The sequence below is a fragment of the Oncorhynchus gorbuscha genome, linkage group LG21, assembly GCF_021184085.1.
Source record: "Oncorhynchus gorbuscha isolate QuinsamMale2020 ecotype Even-year linkage group LG21, OgorEven_v1.0, whole genome shotgun sequence".
Lineage (NCBI taxonomy): Eukaryota > Metazoa > Chordata > Actinopteri > Salmoniformes > Salmonidae > Oncorhynchus > Oncorhynchus gorbuscha.
In genome coordinates this window covers 52,160,696-52,172,620 of record NC_060193.1, presented here as the reverse complement: position 1 = coordinate 52,172,620, position 11,925 = coordinate 52,160,696, and the positions used below count along the sequence as shown (strand labels likewise).

Here is an 11,925-nt window from a genome sequence, read left to right as displayed (position 1 = left end):
TGTGTGTGTGTGTGTGTGTGTGTGTGTGTGTGTGTGTGTGTGTGTGTGTGTGTGTGTCTGTGTGTGTGTGTGTGTGTGTGTGTGTGTGTGTGTGTGTCTGTGTGTGTGTGTGTGTGTGTGTGTGTGTGTGTGTGTGTGTGTGTGTGTGTGTGTGTGTGTGTGTGTGTGTGTGTGTGTGTGTGTGTGTGTGTGTGTGTGTGTGTGTGTGTGTGTGTGTGTGTGTGTGTGTGTGTGTGTCTGTGTGTGTGTGTGTGTGTGTGTGTGTGTGTGTGTGTGTGTGTGTGTGTGTGTGTGTGTGTGTGTGTGTGTGTGTGTGTGTGTGTGTGTGTGTGTGTGTGTGTGTGTGTGTGTGTGTGTGTGTGTGTGTGTGTGTGTGTACCTGCTCTGAACGATGGACTGCTCCACTGGTGTGGTTTTCTCAGAAGGAGGCATCCCAGCAGAGTTCTGGCTCATCACAGACAGGAACTGGAGCAGCAGCTTGGTGCTCTCTGTCTTACCAGCCCCCGACTCCCCACTGGCACACACACACACACACACACACACACACACACACACACACACACACACACACACATACACACACACACAAACGGTCACACGGTCACACCCTAAAAACCACACTTAACCTTTCACTGACCTTCTCCACCAAATGAATCTGATAGGTCAAAACAATTTGTCTGGACTATAACATATATTAAACAGTGATTGGTTAATAGATATTGAGTTAGCCTTTGGTCTGTAAACCAATCAGATTCATGACTGAATCTTCATTGGATGTGATTGGACAAGGGGTCATATAGGAAAGGTATAAACAACAACTTCCTACTCAACCAATCAAATCTCACCTGATGAGGACGCATTGGCTGTCGTGTCGTTTCCAGATGCAGCGGTAGCACTCATTGGCTACAGCGAAGATATGGGGCGGGAGTTCTCCGATGTGGTGTCGACTGTACAGCTCAACTCTATCTAGGTCATACATGCCTGGGATCTGTTTATAAGGGTTCACCGCTGCCAGGATACTGCCTATGTTGGTCTGAGACACACACACACACACACACACACTAGTTGTATCCAGCATCAGGATAAGATGTACTATATATTACTCAGAGAAACACAGACAGAGGAGAGAACAGAGCTAGAGAGAGTAGAGAGGAGAGAGGAGAGAACAGAGCTAGAGAGAGTAGAGAGGAGAGAGGAGAGAACAGAGCTAGAGAGAGGAGAGAGGATAGAGGATAGAGGAGAGAGGAGAGAGGATAGAGGATAGAGGAGAGAGGAGAGAGGAGAGAACAGAGCTAGAGAGAGGAGAGAGGATAGAGGATAGAGGAGAGAGGAGAGAGGAGAGAACAGAGCTAGAGAGAGGAGAGAGGATAGAGGATAGAGGAGAGAGGAGAGAGGAGAGAACAGAGCTAGAGAGAGGAGAGAGGAGAGAGGAGAGAGGAGAGAGGAGAGAGGAGAGAGGAGAGAGGAGAGAGGAGAGAACAGAGCTTGAGAGAGGAGAGAGGAGAGAGGAGAGAGGAGAGAGGAGAGAGGAGAGAGGAGAGAACAGAGCTAGAGAGAGGAGAGAGAGAGAGGAGAGAACAGAGCTAGAGAGAGGAGAGAGGAGAGAGGAGAGAGGAGAGAGGAGAGAGGAGAGAGGAGAGAACAGAGCTAGAGAGAGGAGAGAGGAGAGAACAGAGCTAGAGAGAGGAGAGAGGAGACAGGAGAGAACAGAGCTAGAGAGAGGAGAGAGGATAGATGATAGAGGAGAGAACAGAGCTAGAGAGAGGAGAGAGGAGAGAGGAGAGAACAGAGCTAGAGAGAGGAGAGAGGAGAGAGGAGAGAACAGAGCTAGAGAGAGGAGAGAGGATAGAGGATAGAGGAGAGAGGAGAGAGGATAGAGGATAGAGGAGGAGACAGGAGAGAACAGAGCTAGAGAGAGTAGAGAGGAGAGAGGAGAGAACAGAGCTAGAGAGAGGAGAATACAGAGCTAGAGAGAGGAGAGAGGATAGAGGATAGAGGAGAGAGGAGACAGGAGAGAACAGAGCTAGAGAGAGTAGAGAGGAGAGAGGAGAGAACAGAGCTAGAGAGAGGAGAGAGGATAGAGGAGAGAGGAGAGAGGATAGAGGAGAGAGGAGAGAACAGAGCTAGAGAGAGGAGAGAGGATAGAGGATAGAGGAGAGAGGATAGAGGAGAGAGGAGAGAACAGAGCTAGAGAGAGTAGAGAGGATAGAGGATAGAGGATAGAGGATAGAGGAGAGAGGAGAGAACAGAGCTAGAGAGAGTAGAGAGGATAGAGGAGAGAGGAGAGAGGAGAGAACAGAGCTAGAGAGAGTAGAGAGGAGAGAGGAGAGAACAGAGCTAGAGAGAGGAGAGAGGATAGAGGATAGAGGAGAGAGGATAGAGGAGAGAGGAGAGAGGAGAGAGGAGAGAGGATAGAGGATAGAGGAGAGAGGAGAGAGGAGAGAGGAGAGAGGAGAGAGGAGAGAACAGAGCTAGAGAGAGTAGAGAGGAGAGAGGAGAGAACAGAGCTAGAGAGAGGAGAGAGGATAGAGGATAGAGGATAGAGGAGAGAGGAGAGAGGAGAGAGGAGAGAGGAGAGAGGAGAGAGGAGAGAGAGGAGAGAGAGGAGAGAGGAGAGAACAGAGCTAGAGAGAGGAGAGAGGATAGAGGATAGAGGAGAGAGGAGAGAGGAGAGAGGAGAGAGGAGAGAGGAGAGAGGAGAGAGGAGAGAGGAGAGAGGAGAGAGGAGAGAGGAGAGAGGAGAGAGGAGAGAGGAGGCCAGCCATTTTGGAGTAGAAAAGAGCAGTTCTTGTTTACTTCCCTTACGTTCAGCTGACACATCAAGTCAACAAGCCTCACATCGGATCATATTCTGTACTCCGCATATTCTCTGGACACACACACACACACACACACACACTGACACAGAAACGTGACCAGCACACCGGGTGAACTAATACGATCAGCTTAAAGGAAATCCCTCCTCATCATCTCAATAAGGTCATCCGCCGTGCCCCCTGTCTCACACAGACACACACAGTGTGTCCCCTCATCTACATTAGGTCCCTCTGTGTGTCTCTGTGTCCTTTAAGCCATGTTTCCTTCTATGTTCTGTGTCTGTCTGCCTGTCAATTCATGATATCAAACCTATCTCTATTTAGGGGAAAACACAGTACTGTTGTCTACTACTGTAGAGAGGTGCATTATGGGTAGTAGGGCTGAGGCTGGGTGCCAGTAAAGCAGATGTGAACTACTTAGCTAGTTACCATGCAAGAGTGTGTAATTTATAGACCACCTCCCCAGATACACACACACACACACACACACACACACACACACACACACACACACACACACACACACACACACACACACACACACACACACACACACACACACACACACACACACACACACACACACACACACACACACACACACACACACACGGACAGAAGAAGAGATGATATAAGCTGATTTGTGTTTCCCGTCAAAAGCCTTTAGCCAGGAGATTACCGGAAGAGGAGGGGAGGCATTCATTGTATAGCACACGCATGTGTGTGTGTGTGTGTGTGACTTACATAGATGCTGTCCTTCTGGTAGCGCTGGTAGAGGTTGTGCATGATGGCAGCTTCGTGTAGTTCTGCCAGAGTGGACATGTCCTCCACCCCATCTATACTGGACTGATGCATAGCGTACACTCTCTCTCTAGTCACCTCAGCCTGCTGGAGATACAACACCTAGAGAGGATGGGGGGGGAGACAGAGACAGAAAGAGAGGAGTGGAGAGATATATATATATATATATATATAGAGAGACAGAGACAGAGAGAGACAGAGGGGATACATAATTACAGATGCAAAGGTAAATATTACACAGTTGGAGTTAATGACATTTAGTCTCATTTCAATTCAATTCTAATTCATGAATTGAGAAAGAGAGGTATTTTCAGTTCTTGCAATTCCTTGCAAATGATCACCACTAGTGTATTGAGGGTGTGTTGCTAAGGCCCTTCCACTACTGTATTGAGGGTGTGTTGCTAAGGCCCTTCCACTACTGTATTGAGGGTGTGTTGCTAAGGCCCTTCCACTAGTGTATTGAGGGTGTGTTGCTAAGGCCCTTCCACTAGTGTATTTAGGGTGTGTTGCTAAGGCCCTTCCACTAGTGTATTGAGGGTGTGTTGCTAAGGCCCTTCCACTAGTGTATTGAGGGTGTGTTGCTAAGGCCCTTCCACTACTGTATTGAGGGTGTGTTGCTAAGGCCCTTCCACTAGTGTATTGAGGGTGTGTTGCTAAGGCCCTACCAGCAGTGTATTGAGGGGGTGTTTCTTAAGGCCCTACCACTGGTGTAATGAGGGTGTGTTGCTAAGGCCCTTCCACTAGTGTATTGAGGGTGTGTTGCTAAGGCCCTTCCACTACTGTATTGAGGGTGTGTTGCTAAGGCCCTTCCACTAGTGTATTGAGGGTGTGTTGCTAAGGCCCTACCACTGGTGTATTGAGGGTGTGTTGCTAAGGCCCTTCCACTAGTGTATTGAGGGTGTGTTGCTAAGGCCCTACCACTGGTGTATTGAGGGTGTGTTGCTAAGGCCCTACCACTGGTGTATTGAGGGTGTTGCTAAGCCCTACCACTGGCCCTACCACTGGTGTATTGAGGGTGTGTTGCTAAGGCCCTACCACTGGTGTATTGAGGGTGTGTTGCTAAGGCCCTACCACTGGTGTATTGAGGGTGTGTTGCTAAGGCCCTACCACTGGTGTATTGAGGGTGTGTTGCTAAGGCCCTACCACTGGTGTATTGAGGGTGTGTTGCTAAGGCCCTACCACTGGTGTATTGAGGGTGTGTTGCTAAGGCCCTACCACTGGTGTATTGAGGGTGTGTTGCTAAGGCCCTACCACTGGTGTATTGAGGGTGTGTTGCTAAGGCCCTACCACTGGTGTATTGAGGGTGTGTTGCTAAGGCCCTACCACTGGTGTATTGAGGGTGTGTTGCTAAGGCCCTACCACTGGTGTATTGAGGGTGTGTTGCTAAGGCCCTACCACTGGTGTATTGAGGGTGTGTTTCAAATGAGTGGATTCGGCCATTTCAAACACGCCCGTTGCTGACCTGTATAAAATTGAGCACACGGCCTTGCAATCTCCATAGACAAACATTGACAGTAGAATGGCCTGTAGTGAAGAGCTCAGTGACTTTCAACGTGGCACCATCATAGAATGCCATCTTTGCAACAAGTCAGTTCGTCAAATTCCATCCCTGCTAGAGTTGCCCCGGTCAACTGTAAGTGCTGTTATTGTGAAGTTGAAACGTCTTGGAGTAACAACGGCTTAGCCGCGAAGTGGTAGGCCACACAAACTCACAGAACGGGACTGCCGAGAGCACAAGACCTGTTCATCGGGAGCTTCATGAAATGTGTTTCCATGGCTGAGCAGCTGTACACAAGCCTAAGATCACCATGCACAATGCCAAGCGTCGGCTGGAGTGGTGTAAAGCTCGCCGCCATTGAACTCCGGAGCAGTAGAAACGTGTTCTCTGGAGTGATGAATCACGCTTCCCCATCTGGCAGTACGACAGCTGAGGGGCTGTGTTTCATGGTTTGTGGCCCCTTAGTTCCAGTGAAGGGAAATCTTTAAGCTACAGCATACAATGACATTCTAGATGATTCTGTGCTTCCGTTTGGGGAAGGCCCTTTCCTGTTTAGGCATGACAATGCACAAAGCGAGGTTCGATGGTATGTCCAGATCGATGTGGAAGAACTTGACTGGCCTGTACAGAGCGCTGACCTCAACCCCATCGAACACCTTTGGGCTGAATTGGAACGGCGATTGCGAGCCAGGTCTAATCGCCCAACATCAGTGGGACCAACTCCCTATTAATGCCCGTGATTTCAGAATGAGATGAGCACATACTTTTGGTCATGTAGTGTAATCGCTCTCTCTCTCTCTCTCTCTCTCTCTCTCTCTCTCTCTCTCTCTCTCTCTCTCTCTCTCTCTTTCCTTCTGCATGTGGAAGAGCCGAGCCCCCACATCTATGTCATCAGTTTCCATGGCAACTGGAGAGAAGAGGGGAAGGGAGCCCAGTGGAACGAGGGAGAGGAATAGAAGGAGAGACCAAAGGAGAGAGAGAGAGGGAGATCCTTTTCTCCATGATGCCTGGTCTGGTAGGCCATGTACACCTACCAGTCCTTTCATCTAACAGTGGTCATGAAGGAAAGGAGAGGAGGAGAGGAGATGAAGAGGTGAGGAGGAGAGGAGGTGAGGAGGTGAGGAGGAGAGGAGGTGAGGAGGTGAGATCCTTTTCCCCATGATGCCTGGTCTGGTAGGCCCATGTACACCTACCAGTCCTTTCATCTAACAGTGGTCATGAAGGAGAGGAGATGAGGAGAGGAGGAGAGGAGGTGAGGAGGTGAGGAGGAGAGGAGGTGAGGAGGAGAGGATGTGAGGAGGTGAGATCCTTTTCTCCATGATGCCTGGTCTGGTAGGCCCATGTACACCTACCAGTCCTTTCATCTAACAGTGGTCATGACGGAGAGGAGAGGAGGAGAGGAGATGAGGAGGTGAGGAGGAGAGGAGGTGAGGAGGAGAGGAGGAGAGGAGGTGAGGAGGTGAGATCCTTTTCTCCATGATGCCTGGTCTGGTAGGCCCATGTACACCTACCAGTCCTTTCATCTAACAGTGGTCATGACGGAGAGGAGAGCAGGAGAGGAGATGAGGAGGTGAGGAGGAGAGGAGGTGAGGAGGTGAGATCCTTTGATGCCTGGTCTGGTAGGCCCATGTACACCTACCAGTCCTTTCATCTAACAGTGGTCATGAAGGAGAGGAGATGAGGAGAGGAGGAGAGGAGGAGAGGAGGTGAGGAGGTGAGGAGGAGAGGAGGTGAGGAGGAGAGGAGGAGAGGATGTGAGGAGGTGAGATCCTTTTCTCCATGATGCCTGGTCTGGTAGGCCCATGTACACCTACCAGTCCTTTCATCTAACAGTGGTCATGACGGAGAGGAGAGGAGGAGAGGAGATGAGGAGGTGAGGAGGAGAGGAGGTGAGGAGGTGAGGAGGAGAGGAGGAGAGGAGGAGAGGAGGTGAGATCCTTTTCTCCATGATGCCTGGTCTGGTAGGCCATGTACACCTACCAGTCCTTTCATCTAACAGTGGTCATGAAGGAGAGGAGAGGAGGAGAGGAGATGAGGAGGTGAGGAGGAGAGGAGGTGAGGAGGTGAGGAGGAGAGGAGGAGAGGAGGTGAGATCCTTTTCCCCATGATGCCTGGTCTGGTAGGCCATGTACACCTACCAGTCCTTTCATCTAACAGTGGTCATGAAGGAGAGGAGAGGAGGAGAGGAGATGAGGAGGTGAGGAGGAGAGGAGGTGAGGAGGAGAGGAGGAGAGGAGGTGAGATCCTTTTCCCCATGATGCCTGGTCTGGTAGGCCATGTACACCTACCAGTCCTTTCATCTAACAGTGGTCATGAAGGAGAGGAGAGGAGGAGAGGAGATGAGGAGGTGAGGAGGAGAGGAGGTGAGGAGGTGAGGAGATGAGGAGGAGAGGAGGAGAGGAGGTGAGGAGGTGAGATCCTTTTCCCAATGATGCCTGGTCTGGTAGGCCATGTACCTACCAGTCCTTTCATCTAACAGTGGTCATGAAGGAGAGGAGAGGAGGAGAGGAGGTGAGGAGTCCAAGCTTAGACTCACCCTGATATCAGTATAGCCACTGCCCAGTACAATGCACTTACAGTACATGATTGACATGTTATTTCCATGAAAAGCTCCTTCATTCATTCCACTGATGGCTGACGTCTCATCTGACAACAGAAGTCGAGTCCTATAGAATCCCAGGATGTTCATATGTCAACTCAGTCTGTTCCCAGACGTCTGGTTGGTATTTGACCCGACTGCCTGGTTTTTGAAGGGGATTGTACATTGTCCAGTCTGAGGTGGATGCAGTCATAGGGAACAGTCACACCCTGAGTGTGTGTGTGTGTGTGTGTGTGTGTGTGTGTGTGTGTGTGTGTGTGTGTGTGTGTGTGTGTGTGTGTGTGTGTGTGTGTGTGTGTGTGTGTGTGTGTGTGTGTGTGTGTGTGTGTGTGTGAGAGAGAGAGAGAGAGAGAGACCAGATATGTACTCCTAATTCTCCAGACTGATTTCTAAGAGCACAGGAGTGTTGGTTAATCTACGCTTCCTGTTGCTGAGGGATTATTGTCCTGCTATGTGAAACTGGCTCAAATTAAGATCCAACATCTGTAGACACAAAGGTATGCGCACACACACACACACACACACACACACACACACACACACACACACACACACACACACACACACACACACACACACACACACACACACACACACACACACACACACACACACACACACACACACACCATAGCCTTCTGTCCTCCCCTCATTTCTCCCCACATCTCTCTGTCCTCCCCTCAACTCCCTTCATCTCTCTGTCCTCCCCTCATCTCTCTCCATATCTCTGTCCTCCCCTCATCTCTCTCCATATCTCTGTCCTCCCCACATCTCTCTCCATAGCTCTCTATCTTCCCTTCATCTCTGTCCTCCCCACATCTCTCTCCATATCTCTCTGTCCTCCCCTCATCTCTCTCTGTCCTCACCTCATCTCTCTCCATATCTCTCTGTCCTCACCTCATCTCTCTCCATATCTCTCTGTCCTCACCTCATCTCTCTCCATATCTCTCTGTCCTCCCCTCATCTCTCTCCATATCTCTCAGTCCCCCCCACATCTCTCTCCATATATCTCTGTCCTCCCCACATCTCTCTCAATATCTCTCTGTCCTTCCCACATCTCTCTCTATTGCTCTCTGTCCTTCCCACATCTCTCTCCATATCTCTCTGTCATCCCCTCATCTCTCTCTGTCCTCACCTCAACTCTCTCCATAGCTCTCTGTCCTTCCCACATCTCTCTCCATAGCTCTCTGTCCTTCCCACATCTCTCTCCATATCTCTCTGTCCTCCGCTCATCTCTCTCTGTCCTCCCACTGTCCTCCCCTCATATCTCTCCATATCTCTCTGTCCTCCGCTCATCTCTCTCCATATCTCTCTGTCCTCCCCTCATCTCTCTCCATATCTCTCTGTCCTCCCCTCATCTCTCTACATATCTCTCTGTCCTCCGCTCATATCTCTCTGTCCTCCGCTCATATCTCTCCATATATCTCTGTCCTCCACTCATCTATCTCTGTCCCCCGCTCATCTCTCTGTCCTCCCCTCATCTCTCTCCATATCTCTCTGTCCTCCCCTCATCTCTCTCCATATCTCTCTGTCCTCCGCTCATCTCTCTCCATATCTCTCTGTCCTCCCCTCATCTCTCTCCATATCTCTCTGTCCTCCCCTCATCTCTCTACATATCTCTCTGTCCTCCGCTCATATCTCTCTGTCCTCCGCTCATATCTCTCCATATATCTCTGTCCTCCACTCATCTATCTCTGTCCCCCGCTCATCTCTCTGTCCTCCCCTCATCTCTCTCCATATCTCTCTGTCCTCCCCTCATCTCTCTACATATCCCTCTGTCCTCCACTCATATCTCTCCATATCTCTCTGTCCTCCTCTCATCTCTCTCTCCATATCTCTCTGTCCTCCACTCATATCTCTCCATATCTCTCTGTCCTCCACTCATATCTCTCCATATCTCTCTGTCCTCCACTCATATCTCTCCATATCTCTCTGTCCTCCGCTCATCTCTCTCCATATCTCTCTGTCCTCCTCTCATCTCTCTCTCCATATCTCTCTGTCATCCCCTCATATCTCTCCATATCTCTGTCCTCCCCTCATCTCTCTCTGTCCTCCCCACATCTCTCTCCATATCTCTCTGTCCTCCCCACATCTCTCTCCATATCTCTCTGTCCTCCCTTCATCTCTCTGTCCTCCCCTCATCTCTCTCCATATCTCTCTATCCTCGGCTCATATCTCTCCATATCTCTCTGTCCTCCGCTCATATCTCTCCATATCTCTCTGTCGTCCACTCATCTCTATCTGTCCACCGCTCATATCTCTCTGTCCTCCGCTCATATCACTCTGTCCTCCACTCATCTCTCTCCATATCCCTCTGTCCTCCCCTCATCTCTCTCCATATCTCTCTGTCCTCCACTCATCTCTCTCCATATCCCTCTGTCCTCCCCTCATCTCTCTCCATATCTCTCTGTCCTCCACTCATCTCTCTCCATATCCCTCTGTCCTCCCCTCATCTCTCTCCATATCTCTCTGTCCTCCACTCATCTCTCTCCATATCCCTCTGTCCTCCCCTCATCTCTCTCCATATCTCTGTACTCCCCACATCTCTCTCCATATCTCTGTCCTCCCCTCATCTCTCTCCATATCTCTCTATCCTCGGCTCATATCTCTCCATATCTCTCTGTCCTCCGCTCATATCTCTCCATATCTCTCTGTCGTCCACTCATCTCTATCTGTCCACCGCTCATATCTCTCTGTCCTCCGCTCATATCACTCTGTCCTCCACTCATCTCTCTCCATATCCCTCTGTCCTCCCCTCATCTCTCTCCATATCTCTCTGTCCTCCACTCATCTCTCTCCATATCCCTCTGTCCTCCCCTCATCTCTCTCCATATCTCAGTCCTCCCCTCATCTCTCTCCATATCTCTCTGTCCTCCGCTCATCTCTCTCCATATCTCTCAGTCCTCCGCTCATCTCTCTCCATATCTCTCTGTCCTCTGTTCATATCACTCTGTCCTCCACTCATCTCTCTCCATATCCCTCTGTCCTCCCACTGTCCTCCACTCATCTCTATCCATATCCCTCTGTCCTCCCCTCATCTCTCTCCATATCTCTCTGTCCTGCCCTCATCTCTCTCCATATCTCTCTGTCCTCCACTCATCTCTCTCTGTCCTCCGCTCATATCTCTCTGTCCTCCGCTCATCTCTCTCTGTCCCCCGCTCATCTCTCTCTGTCCTCCGCTCATATCTCTCCATATCTCTCTGTCCTCCCCTCATCTCTCTCCATATCTCTCTGTCCTCCGCTCATATCTCTCCATATCTCTCTGTCCTCCGCTCATATCTCTCCATATCTCTCTGTCCTCCACTCATCTCTCTCCATATCTCTCTGTCCTCCCCTCATCTCTCTCCATATCTCTCTGTCCTTCCCACATCTCTCTCCATAGCTCTCTCTCCTTCCCACATCTCTCTCCATATCTCTCTGTCCTCCCCTCATCTCTCTCTGTCCTCACCTCATCTCTCTCCATAGCTCTCTGTCCTTCCCACATCTCTCTCCATATCTCTCTGTCCTCCCCTCATCTCTCTCCATATCTCTCTGTCCTCCCCTCATCTCTCTCTGTCCTTCCCACATCTCTCTCCATATCTCTCTGTCATCCCCTCATCTCTCTCCATATCTCTCTGTCCTCCCCACATCTCTCTCCATATCTCTGTCCTCCCCTCATCTCTCTCTGTCCTCCCCACATCTCTCTCCATATCTCTCTGTCCTCCCCACATCTCTCTCCATATCTCTCTGTCCTCCCTTCATCTCTCTGTCCTCCCCACATCTCTCTCCATATCGCTCTGTCCTCCCCTCATCTCTCTCCATATCTCTCTGTCCTCCCCTCATCTCTCTCCATATCTCTCTGTCCTCCCCACATCTCTCTCCATATCGCTCTGTCCTCCCCTCATCTCTCTCCATATCTCTCTGTCCTCCCCTCATCTCTCTCCATATCTCTCTGTCCTCCCCACATCTCTCTCCATATCGCTCTGTCCTCCCCTCATCTCTCTCCATATCTCTCTGTCCTCCGCTCATATCTCTCCATATCTCTCTGTCCTCCGCTCATCTCTCTGTCCTCCGCTCATATCTCTCCATATCTCTCTGTCCTCCACTCATCTCTCTCCATATCTCTCTGTCCTCCCCGCATCTCTCTCCATATCTCTCTGTCCTTCCCACATCTCTCTCCATAGCTCTCTCTCCTTCCCACATCTCTCTCCATATCTCTCTGTCCTCCCCTC

At 50.3% G+C, this 11,925-nt stretch overlaps 1 protein-coding gene across 1 annotated transcript in view; it reads right to left on the bottom strand.

The window, feature by feature from the left end:
* LOC124008636 (unconventional myosin-X-like) overlaps positions 1-11,925 on the bottom strand; it is a 102,609-nt gene that overhangs the window by 33,684 nt on the left and 57,000 nt on the right. The window contains 3 exon segments of the mRNA XM_046320107.1: positions 380-514; positions 846-1,033; positions 3,561-3,719. Of these exon segments, the coding sequence (XP_046176063.1) occupies positions 380-514; positions 846-1,033; positions 3,561-3,719 (482 nt within the window).